This window comes from Stigmatopora nigra, chromosome 6, assembly GCF_051989575.1.
Source record: "Stigmatopora nigra isolate UIUO_SnigA chromosome 6, RoL_Snig_1.1, whole genome shotgun sequence".
NCBI classification, from domain to species: domain Eukaryota; kingdom Metazoa; phylum Chordata; class Actinopteri; order Syngnathiformes; family Syngnathidae; genus Stigmatopora; species Stigmatopora nigra.
The window spans coordinates 5,428,512-5,444,177 of record NC_135513.1 but is presented as its reverse complement, the minus strand read 5'-3'; the positions used below and the strand labels follow the sequence as shown (position 1 = coordinate 5,444,177).

The 15,666-nt window shown below is 38.8% G+C and overlaps 2 protein-coding genes across 5 annotated transcripts in view; one reads left to right on the top strand and one right to left on the bottom strand.

Moving 5' to 3' along the window:
• pcdh7a (protocadherin 7a) overlaps positions 1 to 2,129 on the top strand; it is a 121,676-nt gene extending 119,547 nt beyond the window's left edge. For all 4 annotated transcript variants that reach the window (XM_077718603.1, XM_077718602.1, XM_077718604.1 and 1 more), the window contains one exon: positions 1 to 2,129. This exon is cut by the window's left edge and continues 1,556 nt beyond it. The gene's annotated coding sequence lies outside the window, so the exon portion shown is untranslated.
• A 6,466-nt stretch (positions 2,130 to 8,595) lies between these two features.
• crmp1 (collapsin response mediator protein 1) lies at positions 8,596 to 15,586 on the bottom strand. The gene is made up of 14 exons (XM_077718110.1): positions 14,988 to 15,586; positions 13,855 to 13,943; positions 13,395 to 13,579; positions 13,151 to 13,315; positions 13,019 to 13,080; positions 12,821 to 12,901; positions 12,559 to 12,627; positions 12,248 to 12,368; positions 11,989 to 12,145; positions 10,998 to 11,139; positions 10,403 to 10,573; positions 9,399 to 9,578; positions 9,147 to 9,309; positions 8,596 to 8,860 (listed from the first exon to the last, which is right to left on the bottom strand). Exons 1-14 carry the CDS (start codon positions 15,333 to 15,335, stop codon positions 8,769 to 8,771), a joined length of 2,025 nt encoding a protein of 674 aa, XP_077574236.1. The 5' UTR covers positions 15,336 to 15,586; the 3' UTR covers positions 8,596 to 8,768.
• Between the last annotated feature and the right edge of the window lie 80 nt (positions 15,587 to 15,666).

Below are 15,666 nucleotides of genomic sequence, written 5' to 3'. Positions count from 1 at the left end.
TTTTCATACCAGTTAGATGCAACATATAGATACCATAATGTACAAATTCCATAAAAATACCGCGAGGTATACCAAATTACCTTGAGTGAACCTATAACTGAACTTTTAATTCTGACATTGTACCAATGAACAAGTGTACGTACAATTACATCAGAAACATGATCATAATCTTTATGGTCCCTACTGCAGGTTAGCCTTTATTTCTATTGTTAGTCTGATTTTTTTTTTAAAAGGAAATAATGTAACCACTCAGAACACAGTGCATCAATTGTATCACCGAGTGTTTAACATATTGCCTTCGCATCCAGCCTGTATGTACTGTATATACTGTATGTGTTTATATGAGAACAAAACAGCATTCTACGCTCACCGGCGTGACCCGTGAACCCGTTGCGTGAGCACGCCTAAACACGGCCTACGGGCATGTGAAGACAAATCCATGCAAAAGCATTTACACATTCTGAAATTCACATTCATACATTCAGTAACATTGTAACAGACGATGGGCATTCGCTTTCATGCAGGAAGAAGCACACTTTGATTGGGAGGATGTGCACTTATTATGCACTTTTTTTTAAGTGCAACACTTTGCCTGGTCCCCTCCAGCCAATATTTAAACATGTAATGTATTCAAATCACATTCCGCTCCATTTAATGGAATTCCATCTACTGTATGTAACATTAGATAACGTGCAGATAAGACATATTCAATGTAGAGTAAGTAGGACTCATAGGAAACGGACTAAAAATAAAAGCTGACTGCATGAAAGATAACGCTAACCACTTTGCTCTTTGGGGGAAAAAAAAAGAAAAGTATAAAAAAAATACCACAAGCCTTTTTGAATAACATCTTTTTTGACTACATCTGTATTATAGTAAGTGGGTACTTGAAAGAAAATGGTGATCATTTTGGCAAAGGGTGGTGACATCTTCTAATGGAGGGTGCAAAAAAAAAAAAACAAGCTGCAATTCACCAGCACCCTTTCTTAATTAAATGATGCCGATCTTAAAGCGCCCATACTCCTGTGCATGAACTCCTTCGTCCCTCCCACAGAGGATCGGCTGTGGATCGAGGCCAGCACGTCTTAATTCTCATCATCAGAGTGTGGATAAGGGATATTAGGGTTAGCCCATCCCTCTGGTCTTAATGAGTTCCTTTTTCTGGCTCTTCTCACTTGATCTACACATATCTTATTATGGACATCTTAATATGTGAATGTAACCGGAAATTGTCAGGAAGTGTGTCTCCTCTCTGTTATGGAAACATGGGCTTTTCTTAAGTTATTGCACAGTTTAGCCCAGATGCCAATGAAGGATATAAAGCAGGAAATGCCAGATAGCAAACAATGCTGGATAAAGGGGCCTGTTTGAGGTACATATTGACACTTTGTATACTTGTATATATACCTTTACCTTAACTAATTTGTGATGGACACCTCTGGGCTTGATGTGTCAACTGTACCTTCCAGGAGCCATCTTTATCTCCAAATCCACAACGTTGTCAGTACACCCGCTTGGACAGTGTTGGGACAGTATTGTTGAAAATGAGTGCAACTTATCGGCTCCAGTAATGGAAAAGCTCAATAACTTTTCACACCAACTTAGCTCTTCAAACTGCTGTTTTAAGGCAGTTTCATTATTGCACATTTCAAGAGAACTTACTGTAAATGATTCATGTTATCTTTTTTTATAATATACTGCACGTTTTAAAAATGTTTCACTACTGCAAAACAAAAGGGGAGACAGACAAAAGAGGACACTTTGTCCGGAAAGTGGACATTGGACTTGTCCCCCTTGTGCTGTTTCTCTTATAGCCATGTACAGATGAAGCTACACTGTAGAACACAACTGGATACTAAAAAGGACAATGGCATGCTTAAACTTTTCAAATCTGCACTTATAATGATTAAAAAAATACATGTGGGGAAGTTTTTTTTAAAATATTTGTTTCTTTTTTTATGACTTTTGTTGGATTTATTTTATTTTTTTGCTGTTCCCTTCTGCTTAATTACATGCGAACTAATTGCATTTGCTAAGACATGGAAGTTAATGACCTGTCAGCACATGGTTTGGTATGAAGAGAATCCTGTAAAGGTTTGAATTTGACATTAAAAAAAAAGTCAAAAATTTCATGTCTTATCTTATTTTTCTAGGGGACATTTGCTACAAAAGACTACAGGCCATAGAAGCACTCATTCAATGTTAATAGAATAATTAACAATTATGAATAATACAATTGCACACATATGCCTCCACTAACAATCACTTTTAAAGTTGTTATTTTCAATCATCATACTAAAACATAATATTCTGCCAAAGTGAAGAAATGTTGTCTATTTTTTTCCTGAATTGTGAACAATAAAAAGAGGGTATTTTTTTCATTTTTCTCATGGGAGGCACAATTTTAATATTGTTAAAATCTTGTAACATTACGAAGCTATACCCACATGAGGAATTGGAATACAGCAACCACTAACTAATAACTGATTGAACTGAAATCATCTTAATACCTCAGATTTCCTTTGCTGGGTTTAGCTGTCGCTGTTTGACATGGGATTATTACGCGTACAAGTAATTCTGCAACAAGCAAGGCAGAGTTACTGAAGAGAGATTGTTGTTCCGTTGTCATTCCAAGGTCGAAAATGTGACTCATCTAGGAAAAAAAAAATCATTTCCCATCACTCAGCCTTCATGACAAGGACAAGGACACAATGATATTATTTTTAATAGAAATACGCATATATTATTTGTAGTTATATTATTTGTTGCTGCTGAATTTGGTCCAGAAATCCATCATTTGGGTGAACATTCAGCTAAAATAAAATAAATTACTTTATTGTAGCCTGATTTGCATCCTGGCTTTAAGGCTTGGAGGACCACCAAAGCCAACAAATATTTTACTTCAGCTGCAGGCAAGGCTGACACCGTGTGGTTGTTAATAAGTGCCTGAAGATAGATGCTTTTAAACAAAAGATTCTCATGGTTTTGACACTATTCCAGCTAAATGAATTGAATGCTAGATAACAAATGACAAGAAAGAATAAGAATATTAAATATTGTATTACTCATCAATATTATTATTATTTATTTGTGCACTTCATAGTAAAGCTTTAAATCTCATTACTATACTTGTATAATGAAAATAAAAGTACTAAATTCAATTATGTTGCAAATGTTTTGCGTTTTGGAAATAGTTCATGTTTATTGCAAGCTGGGCGTGGCAGACCTGAGAGTGCATTTACTTACAGCTGATTGAGCAATTAACCCCAATTGCCTGTCACTAGTGGCCAACAAGACCAGAATTTTTAAAGAATTTCTTGTTGTTGTTTTTTTTGCTATCAGGACAGAGGTAAGTTCTCATATTTTAGAAAAAGAAAAAAAAAACACTTGCTACAGCCAGTGCGATTCTCATTTCCTCGTCTTTTGTCCTAATTTATGCAAGATTATTTATTCATTCATTCATTTTCCAGACCGCTTATCCTCACCAGCGTCACAGGGTTGCTGGAGCCTATCCCAGCTAACTACGTGCAAGATTTTACTCCTGTATCACCTATCAAAACAGTCAACATCAGTCTTCTTGTTGCACGGAATTTATAAACAATGAGGTAAGTGAGCTTTGTAGGTGAATCACTGGATAAGTAGACAAGTGTGGTGTATAAATAAAAGAACAGCTTGCTTCTCAGAAGCCTCCATTAAATTCCAGGGATAGTCTCAGTGGAGGTGATCCTTTTATTGATTTCATTAGATAGTAGAACATATTGCAAGGGTGGTCCCCTAACTCGCTAGTGTACACAGGGTCTGTGGAACTATCAAATAAAACCAGGAAAATTTAATTAGTGGAAACTAAGATGTCAGGTAAACAGTTCTACTATAAAGTATATAGGCAGATTATTTCATGTTTGCTTTGCCTTACCTTTATCATTTTTTTTTGCAAGACCTGTAGGATTGAACACTTGAACTTGGAGGATTTTCATTCAAATTCCCAGAAGGCAGCTAAATGGCCGGGTTATTCAAAACTAACAGCTCAATACCCATAACTGGAATCTTTTGGCCACAAATTATTTCTAATCCTAACCCAATGTATCCATTTGTTTTATGAAGTCCTAAGGGAATATTATTTTTATGCTTCATTAGTTGAATAAATTACTAACATTATAAATAAGGTCCAGATTTTGTGTGAAAGCATTGAAAGTCTTGGAAAAATCTATGACAGTCTACAAAATGTGTCTTTGTAAATTACAAATAGAGCCGCCTCGTGGTGTAGTGGTTTACTTGCCCAACTTCGGTACAGGCTCAATTCCCGCTGGTGATGGTTTGATTGGGAGTGCGAATGGTTGTTTGTCTCTCTGTGTGCCTGACGACTGACTGGCGACCAATCTAGGGTGTAGCCTGCCTTTCACCCGAAGACAACTGGGTTAGGCTCCAGCAACCTCCGCAACCGTTTCGAGGATGGGTGGTATGGAAGATGAATGAATGAATTAATTAATTACAAATAGGACTGTAGAAGAACAAGTTATTTGTACAGGGAAGAATGTGGGGATGTTTTTACAAACATGAGTTGGCTGCAATAACAAAAGCCAAGGTGATGATAGCGTCACCTGGACCAGACAGAAGAACGTGACAGACCTGACACGAACAATGAAAGACCACCTGGAAGGAGTAGGAAAAGCCTGCCCGAGAGAATTCTACATGTTTGGATTTGTGCACCAGACCGTAAGGCATTTGAGATCACAAGCCTTTGGAGTTTATACATCTTAGCTCATCTGAAGGACAGTACTGACATTTTCCTGTAACTAGACTTTACACTGGTCAAGGGCAAGGTAATCTCAGCCAGGATCTTGCATTGTGCCTTTTCAATAACTCTGGAATTGAATATACTCGGAAGAAATGGCAACATGTGTCTGAGTTATTCTTCAGTGTATTTGTAACTTCCTTTCACAGGGACTACTGAACGGTTAATTTTAAATTATGTCTGATGTTGTGTCCTGTCAACACCAAGTGCAGAATGATAAACCTGTCAGGGGGGCTGTGTTAGTCTACCTTGCGGTAGAGCTGTAAACGGGCGCGTTGGCTGACACGCCACGAAGCTGATGTGTTATTTGATCCTCTTTAGGCTTTTTCATTTTCTGTCTCTTCATTTTTTCTGGAAGACACATTGGCTTGTGCGCATCAAACAACTGCCCTCCCTGATGGAAAAATGACACGTGATTTTATGCATGTATAGTGAATCCTTTAGCAAAAAATGCATGAGGGACCCTAAAGCTGCAGTGTGACATGAGAAGTGACAATTTAAGACTATTCTCCTCTTTTGTAAGGATTACCTTTGGGACATAGTATAGTGTACCATGTTATAGGGTTGTTTCTAGCTATATTGACTGTGTATCCCACAGCTTTGCAAGATAGTTGAAAACTGATAATCAAATGCCAGGCACGGGTCATTGCATGTCAGCCACTGCTCTAAATATGTTCCTTTTTCGTCCACTTTTTTTCATTTGGAGACCCTGATTATATTGATGTCCCAATTCTAAAGTGCGTTTACATGTGAGTGGAATCTAAACACAATATAGTTCATTGGGCGTTTTGGCCATTTCCCAATGATTGAATTATTTTAGCATTTAACTTAACTTTAGAGTCATAGATTGTGTCAGGATTATGATTGGTTTTAGATAGGACGCTGACCTGCAAGGCCTTAAGTACAAGAAGAGATTTAATATGGTATATATTATTACCAGGATGCAATAAAGCTAAAGGTCATCTGCGTCAATATGCTCTTGAATAACAATATTGTTTTTGTTGTATAGTCAGATGAGCAGACTATAACAACTCTCATTCTTAATGGACAACCCAAATAAAGTAAGCAGTCATATAAATGGCTAGTTTCAGGGTTAGATAACCATAATGTATCTTGGAGAGAAATCGACCATTTATGTATATAAGATGAATTTTCAAGGGATGCATTGCATAGGCCTGATGAACTATTATCACTAACAGCACAGCTGGCCCCGTAAATTGTCCAAATGCCACTTCCCTCTTAAACTGGATGAATAGCTGCCTGATGCTCTCAAGGAATGAGTAATATCTGCATTGTTAAGGCATATTTTCACATAATTACGCCATTCACATGCAGTGTTCAGTTTATGTCATTGTATAACCTTCTGCTGTATAATACATTACATTTGCATTTTCCTGCCATCACAAACTTTATATAAATCAGATTTTTGATCACTTTGATTCTGTCCTCCAGAGCAGATGGCTATGCAACAAACACATCTGTGTGAAGGTGACGCTGTTTGGAGAAATGTTCCTCTTGAGGAAGCCCGACAATGAGTGTCGTGTTTTTCCATTTGTGGAAAAGGGGACTAAACAAAACACAGCATTGAAAGAAAGCTCACATTTGCTTCAAGATGTGACAACTTACCATCGCAATTATTGGAACAGCCAATGGAATTCTTAGAAAAGTAACATTCAGTATTTTTTTTATTATGAGTAAACAGCACTTGATTCACCTTAAATTGTGATGGCAGTGCTGCGACCATGGTATTTTTTCCACTTTACCAACCCTTGCAGACTCCAACTATATTGCAATAATAATATAGTTCTAGCTAAAGGGCATGAGCATTATGGGTTCACAACAGCTATGCATGTGCCATCTTAACTCAGGTGTGTAAATTAAATATTATAATAAGGTAGACACAGATGCTTAACTTGGTCATTGTAAGTCACAACAGACCCCAAAAATGTAAATGTATTCCAGAAAACTCTTACAAATAAGCAAAGTGAAGAAAATGTTTTGTGTCAAGGCATGCAGTGATGGAAAACAGCCCCTTAGGATCACAGATGGTTTGAAATACTGATGCAGTATTACTGAGTACAGGCTGTTGTAACACACAGAGGTGAGTCATTCATTGCAATAACAGCCTTTAATAGAATAAAAGAAAGTCAAAGGTGATACAAGTCATACGTGCCCAGTTTTGAATAGAATCGACAGTAATGACCACTGTCACTAAAAAGGATAACTTGTGTTCAAGAGTGTGTTTTTTTTCTTTTTTGTCAAATGTATTTAGGCACATGTTATGGCTGTCAGCCTGGACACACATTGTGTAGGAGGGGGTGTGGTTTCTTTTCTTCAGGTACATGGAGCTGTGGCTCCACCCCTGTGACCAAGCCCTGCCAAGGCCAACACAGCTGTGCCTACTTCCCCATCATCCCTTCTCCAATCAAGATTCACTTCCTGCCCTTATTTAAACACTTTTCATTTGTTATTTCTGGCTGACTTGATGGTTTGATTTCTCTTGATTCCTGATTTTGACTCCCTTGGCTGCCTATGATTGTAACTGCTGATGCAGTGGAGTCCTTTCTTTCCTTAGAAAGCACATGGTTTAATGCAAAGTAAAGTTTGATTGTCCCAGTTTCACCTGGTAATGTGGGTAAGTTACTCCTTGTTATATTTAGTATTTATGTTGGCAAAGTAAAAGATTTTGGGTTGCATAGGGGGACTTGAGATAAGTTTGCTTGGGTTGCTATGTGTGAAAGTCCCCCCAGGCATTTGATGTATCAGGCCTAAGCTCTTCACAGGAGCACTCATTATGCAACCTGAGAGAATTTACTGGTATAAGGAGAAATGGGTTCAAAGCGGAAAACATGGCCAAAAAATGATATGCCCATGTCTCGTGTTGCCTGTGGCGGATCGTTTTAGTTTGGATGTTTGCTTGGCATACATCATTTTTGAGAATGCAGAGAATTATGTCCACCTGGACTATCTAAAGATGCTCATAATTATCTTTTATTGCCCTGTTATGAGATTTTAATTCAACAACTGCAACAACTGTGGTGAAATGGGGTCGATGGAGGTTGGCAGTTTTGTAGTTTAGCCCTGTCAAGTTATCTATCTCCTGCTGTTGTGAAAGTGTTATGTAAATAATATGTTGTGAGAATAATGTGTAAACTTGCAAGTAAGTGTTTAGAGTCTATTTTTGTCAAGTGTTTATTGTATTATCATCAATGGCTCAGACAACAGCAACAAAGAGTGGAAATACCTAACAATGATAATAACTACACACACACGCACGACCACTAACCAACAGAAACAATGACATTAAAATCAAATAAGTTAAAGTGAAAACAGTCTGAAGAAACATTTAATCATAATATTAAATGGGAGCTATTTTAAAGAATAATAACAATGGTTAAATTACTTTAAATAGTGGCTGTCAAAAACACAAACCTATTATTTAATGTCAGGCTCTTTAATGATTTAAATTAGGATTAAATATATTGCAAATACTCACTTTTTTTGTTTAACTTAGCATTTTTTATAGTTTGCATTGTCTAGTTTGTTTTTTGAAACATCAAAAAGTGCTAAAAAAAATTACAGACTGCAAGTGAATTCTGTTGTGCACGACCAAAATGTAACAAATAAATAAAAGTCCTTGGGGAAGGACCTAGCTGAGTCACAGTGAATGCACCAGTGCTGATGATGTGGATACAGAAGCCAGCATAGATGGAGTGGCAAGGTGTAACAGTGCCACCATGTGGGGAACTTTTAGTGAAAATTGTGCAATTAAAAACAAGACTGCATGCCCCTTAGGAGACTGTTTGTAAGACATGCTAATATTGTGTGAATTTTCTGATATAACATGTTCTACCTGCCAGATTAATTTGGTGCGATGTATCTGTTTCACATTGCTATAAAAATGGAATCATAGCACTGCTGTCACTCATACAATACAATTGAAAGTGAAACTCAGAAAACCCCTAATTGTGTACGTTTAACCAAGGCTGGTAATGTTTGAGCGACCACCTGGAGGGGCTACAATACGATGGCCAGACCTGCGGGGGATGTAGTCGTCATGTTGAGCACCTGTAAATATAAATGATTGAGGGAAAATCATTACACAATACAATACAGTACAATAAAAAACAGTAAAACACTGAGAATCTATGTAAGTATGCAAAAAAAAGTAAAAATTAAATAGTATTATAATTTGGACATTTTGGATTTAAATGGTACTGTATCAAATGTTTTTCAATTCAATTCTTAAATATGACTTTTTACCCACAATAGTTTTAAGATTTGACATCTGGTAAAACCTTTAATACTGTATGATAAATAAATGTGTATAGAGATATCCTATATTGTTTCTAACCTGATAGGCTGAAGTTTGACTGGTGCAGGTTGCGTATTGGTGGAGGCATGTGTGAAGTTGGTGATGTTTTGGCTGAAGGTGAAGGGGTGATATATTTTGGGGTTTGAATGACATCACACACAGGTCCTTCATACATGCCACGAGTGACTCCTTTTTCTTTGACCTGTTTAAAGAAATGGGGAAAGTTGAACAAAAATACAGAGTTGATACAATACCGGAAACATATTTAGAGCCTTTTTCTCCGTAGCATACCTGATTTCTGAACTTTAAACGTTGGTAAGCAAAGTCCGGAAAGGGTTTGCGAGGTATGAATCGTCCAGTGCCCTGCTGTACTTGAAGCGTTCCATCCTCAAACACCACTCGACCTTGACTCAACACAAGCACTGGAGACCCCCGGCACTCCAAACCCTCAAAGATGTTCAATTCTGAAGCCTGTAAGAATAATAAATAAGGAATAAAAGGAACAAAACTATAACTGTTGTGATCTTTATGTAGGGACAAACCAAGAAGTGTGAAGCTGAAATTAATTGTAGTTTACACTTAATATTACTGTATGCACATATGGACCTAAAAGAATGAACAAAGGATGAGAATTTTGCTTCCCAGGGGCCTTTGTTTCAGAGAGTATAATGCATGCAGTAAAACTGCAGCATTTGAGAAAGAATGGGTTGAACATAAGAAAAGGCCTGGAGATAGATACGAGCCCCCCAAAAAAAATAAAAACAGGGGGGAGGGGTTTAGAAATATGGCAATGTATGGTGGGTGAAGGGGTGCCATGGGGGATTATAACCTATTGCCAATAGCAGTGTGGATTAGAGTCTTTGAAAGACAGACGGGCAGCAGACGACATATATCAAACACTGCACCATTTTGTATTTAAATTCATCAAAGTTCATTTAAATATATGCAACCTCCCATTCATCCCATTCTTAAACCATTCATCCGTTAAGAAGAATATTTTCATGCTATAGTCAGCAACATTGTAGTGATTTTGACCGCAATTCTTTTTAAATTTGAAGCCATTAATAATGCATTCAATAGATTCTCATCCGAAATTGTCATTCCTCATTTTGTGCTTATCAGACTTCCATGTCTAATGTCTATAATTTCTGTCACATTAACATGCAGAATGGTCTCTTTGATCTTTCATTTGTTTTTTTTAATCCTGTTCACGCTCATCCTGCCCTCAATCCTTTTCTCTATTCCTTCTACTTTTGCCATCTTTAACTCCCTATTTATCCCCCCTTTGTTCTCACCGACTGCTGTAGTTTAGATGTAATCATTTTGGTGCTGTCAGGGTCCCAGATGACGATGTCAGCATCAGACCCCGGCGCTATCCGACCTTTACGTGGGTATAGATTGAAGACTTTGGCAGCGTTGCTAGATGTGACAGCCACAAACTGGTTCTCATCCATCTTCCCCATGACCTGGGAGGAGAATTAAAGGACAATAGCTAGATAAAAAAAGAAGCCTCAAACATAATCTGTTTGATGCTTTTAATCTTTTTTTACTCTTAGAACAGATACTCAACACTGTGGTGCAACATTTTAGTGTTTCCATTGATACAACACAATAGGATCGGATTTCACTGTAAAAAAAATTGTGTTTTGGTTCAATGAAGTTGAGCGCATTGGCTGCCATTGACAAAAAAAATACACAAAATTAATCTAAACCAGGGTGATTGGGGGAGAATTCTCTTGTTCAATCGCAGGCAACGTGTTAACAAACACTTTTTTGAAAAATAGTGGAAACATAAGAGTATGCTTCATGGTTAATACTAATTCTTGTTAGGGAGTTGGAAAGTATACATGTAAGAAATGATCACAGATGCACACATGATTCTGTTCTTACCACAGCTTTGTCCCACACAAAACTCATCCTTTCCTCCACTCCATTCGTGCCCTCTGGGATTAAGGTGAAGTCGTCTTTACCGATTGCTTTTTGAGAGGTGCTGTACACGCAGTGAGCACTTCCCACCACCTGCAAGTCCCCACTGTTTCAAAAACAAAAATCAACATACATTTATCCTTAAATGCAGTAGACAAAAACCTGTGGTACTGTACAGATAGAAATATAATCAATGGTCCGCTAAAATGTGGATCTGAATTTTCAAAAACCGGAATTCAATCGAAAATGTCTGTATTTATGCATGTGTATAGTTCTTTTTCCATTTACAGAATGGAGAGGGCAGCAGAGGCACCAGATCTCAACACATTTGTACCATTATGGGAACAACTTAACCTTATTGTAAGTATGAAGTGTGCATAAAACCAATTCCACATTATGGAGGGCCCTCTGGAAGAACATGGTAAGATTTCTCCAGTATAAATCAACAAATAAACAGCGAGAATGTCTTGAGTAAAAGAGTTGTTGGACTAATTGAAAACTCAAACTGGACAACCATAGAGGAAGATATACAGGGTGAGGGAGGCACTTGGTAGCCAAGGCAACTGATGATGAAAGTCCCATGTTCCTGTTCTATTTTTAGAATTGAGGGCACTAAAAAAACGGTTAAAAGTTTATAAGTAGAGTGTGTGTGTTTGACAATCACTTCATCTGGTATATTCATAAAGTAATTTAATATAGAATAGGGGTATTTTGAATTTAATTAAATTTTGTTTGTTTTTTTGACCTCCATATCCATACCAAAACTTCATCCAAATTATGAACATTAAAAACCTGCATCTGTGTCCTTTGGTGGCATTGACTGGATTTAAAATGAACCTTATGAAGCACTTATTGCTAAAAATAACTCTTTTCATTTCTAGGCCTGTAAATTGACTCAGAGCCTGATTATCACGACCATAGGCAGACATAGAAAAAAAATATTTTTTAGTCCTACCAGGCCAGAAGTGTATGAAGGTGATCAGGAGTCGTGGGGTCAGGACTTAAAGGAGGAGAGGTCACAAAAGCAGCCGATTTGGCCCAGTTTTTGCTCCAGTAATGCGAACCATCAGTGGCCAAGCTAGCTGTGATGGGTTCTCCAAAGACCACAGAACCTGAAGAGAAAATGAATTTGCATATATTGTTTTTGCATCAGATTTAATTTCTTTGTCTGCAGGTTTTTTTTTAGTTTTGTTTTGCAAGAATGAAAGGCTGACCTTTCCTCCGGGCCTGGGTGATGGTGTCAGCTGCACTCTTACTCATCACCTTAGTGATGTACACTGGGCAATTAACACGGTTACCAAGAGTGACTGCCCGAAACACGGCCTCAGCCTCCACCTGCAATTAGGAGAAACAAGGTCAAATCTGAATGGTTAATGGTTGTATGGATGAATGGATTTTTTTTTCATTGTATATGTGTGCTGAGGACTCCCTCAAACTATGGCGCAATGAATTGAATGTTTGGTTGTTATGGAGAGGCGGGAGGACAGAAATATCCACGTTTGGACAAACAGATGGAAAATATTACCTCTTCAGGACGACTCAGAGGATGGCCCTCAGGTCCTGTAATCCCCATCCCAAGGATTTTTCTTTGTTCCTAAATCATAGATATAATTATATATATCCTATATACTTATATGTTCTTTTTTTAAAGTTTTCATAGTACTGGAAATAATATAACTCATTTTGGGATTGTAGTATTGGTTATGCATCCAAAGATGCTGTTACATTGAATAAACATGGTTCGAAATACCACCATAAGCAGAAAATATAAGTTATGTCCTACTTACTTGAGCAATTAAATCTCCATTTTCAGCATGAACTAAAACCACAGCACCAATCTGTTTCAAGAAGGAGAAGGCCTCATATAGCTATGAAAGTGAGAGAATGAGAGGGAAAAAGCATGTTATTATGTAAGAATAGCACATACAAATGATACATTGTAATAGTAAACTTTACTCTAGCCGGCTTTGATAAAAAATGTGCACCTGAGAATCTGTCATCTGGTACACATCCTTGTAGGCCATATACACCTGGAAGGAGTTAATACCTGACAGAAGTAGAGAAGGTAAAAAGGATATCACCAGCAATTTGGAATTGAAATGTAAGAATTGATGTACCTTTCTCTTGCACCAGAATTTCCAACTCTTCTTTAACTACTTCATTCCACAGAGGGATGTCAACATGAAGGGAGTAGTCACAGCACGTCATCTTGTCTGCAGCCTCCTGCCAGACTTCAAAAGCCTCAAGCAGGCTATCCCCAGGCTCGGGGGCTACATGGTCAACTAGATAAGAGAAGGTCAAAGGTCAGGCACTCACCACTTTGACGTGGTTGCTGAATTGTCGTATTTCTGGCTGACTCACTGATCATTGTTGTGCCTCCAGCAAGGGCGGCTTTGGTGCCCTGGAAGAAGTCATCAATAGGCCGTACACCAAGATGAGGCTTCATAAAGCAGGTATTGACATCAATCCCACCTGGGATCACCATGCGTCCACTAGCCTCGATCACTTTAACGGCATCGGGGACGACCAGATTCTCCCCTACCTGACTGTAAATGAAATGAGAAATTGCTTTAATGATGATTTCTTTGGCAATTTTGTTATTCTTAGATGCAAACAAACCCCTATGTTATATTTCACCAAAATGTTCTCATATAGTTCACGACAAGCGATATTTCTATTATGTACTGAAAGAAGCAGTGTTGAGGAAGATCCCGTTAAATAACTGCCCCCCCAATTCTATTTTTTGTCTGTTTTAATAATTATATTTGTTGGACATTGCATATGCAACAGCAGGGTTGCTATTATAATATTGTGTACTTACTTAATGAGCCCATCCTTAATGTACACATCAGCGTAAATTGACTGGTCGTCATTGACCACTCGCCCTCCTTTAATCAGCAGACTCTCACCCTGAAAATGGACAAGGAAATCAGATGTTCAACAGATGTCAAAGTTTTAAAAATAAACCCATGTAAGGATTTGTTGCAATAATAAGGGTGACCCAGTGGAAGAGTGGCCTGCACATCCACTTCACAGATCTGAGTTAGAGGGTTCAACCCCCCCATTGATTCCAATCTCCCATTTTGGAATGTGCATGTTGTCTAGGGCCTGCATGCGTTTTGTCCGGATACTACGGTTTCCTACCAGATCCCCAAAACATGCATGGCTCTCTCTCAGTGGAAAAAAAGGGGCTTTTATTATTGGGCTATTGGTTTTACACATACTAATCCATCTGGCCCTGGTCATTTTATCAAAAGAGATGATCTGGATAATGAAAAGTTAATGCGTTTTACATCTGAAAGCCTAACGTTGCTTTCAACTCAAATCCCAGTTCCATAATCATGACACTCTCTCTGCCCCCCAAAAGAGCTCAAACTCACTGTCTCTGATAGAGAAATCATCTACACGCATTCTATAGTGACCCAATGTAAAATGGACAATACAGGTCAGAAGCCTTAAAACTAAAGGTGAATGCCTGGTGCTGAAGGATAGCATTTCCCCCGGCCCTGGTAAGAATTTAATCTCCTTTTCCAGCATTACCAGCAGGGACTTTTCAAGAGCTCCAAGCATGCCTCCTGCTCCCTCTTACCGTCACATGGGGGTGGAAATGTGTCCCAGACATGATGGTTTGTTTTCTCCACGTTCTTGTGTCCCTGCTTCCATCTCACATCTTATACCATAATAGACGAAGTGTGGCGCAGTTTGGAAATGTGATCAGCACACGAGCACCCTCATGTAGCTACAATAATCCCCGAAGAAGTGTCACGTGATCACACGTTGTGATCCTGCCGTGTGCCTTAACACGACAATGCCGGCTGTGCGTGGTTGCTGTCCACTTCAGCACCACATTGTCCGAATGCGCACTTTTCAGTGGAGATATTTGGTAGCTCAACAAATGAAAATAACACACATATCATGGTTGCATTTTCCAAATATTCTCGTATATCACATTACCTTTCCGTGTGTGTTTCCCATCCCCGGGGAAAGCTCTGTCTCGACTCCTGGAGAGACAAGTTCACCCCCTTGGAAGGAGGTCTGTGAGCCCATTTGGGCCTCACCTGAGGTCTTATCGGCCGAGTCACATATATCCAGGATTCTCTCCCGACTCCCGCTCCTCGGAGTGCGACCCCCTTTCCTTCCAACTGCGTAATTGTCGAAGTCGATGGTCTTGCTTTCAAACGCTCCCTCCACAGAGTCGAACATGCCGTAGCTTTTGCGCTGGTTCTGCCCGGAGATGATCGGTCCAGCAAAGTAGACCGGTAGTTCATCTTCTCGATTCCACTCCCTTCTGCAACCCGACATTGTGGCTTCCAGTAGAGGTTTGATCTGCACTGAGTGCGATGTGAAATAAGGATGGATGCAGACGCACGCAATGTAACCGGGTCACTCACAGTCCCGCCTACTCTTGCATCAATTCCGCCAAATAAGCGATAAAAATTGCAGTTTTTAATGTTGATTTGGGCGTATGCATCAGATTTTTTTATCAAGAGGTGGCTCTTTGTCTCTCTCACTCTCCCTGCAGCCTAAATTGTCTGCCGGAGGCAAATGGGGGGTTGATGAGAGGATTAAAGCAGCACATGTCATCTTTAAACACATCTGGAGAAATGCTTAATTCTATGATAAGTGCGCCACC

What these genes read in the sequence shown, in the direction of transcription:
- crmp1 (XM_077718110.1), bottom strand. Translation starts at nt 15,335, where the DNA reads ATGTCGGGTTGCAGAAGGGAGTGGAATCGAGAAGATGAACTACCGGTC. An exon ending in ATTAAGGATGGGCTCATTAA is followed by an intron (nt 13,580 to 13,854) that starts GTAAGTACACAA and finishes TTTCATTTACAG; the next exon opens with TCAGGTAGGGGAGAATCTGG. An exon ending in ACCAGATGACAGATTCTCAG is followed by an intron (nt 12,902 to 13,018) that starts GTGCACATTTTT and finishes TCACTTTCATAG; the next exon opens with CTATATGAGGCCTTCTCCTT.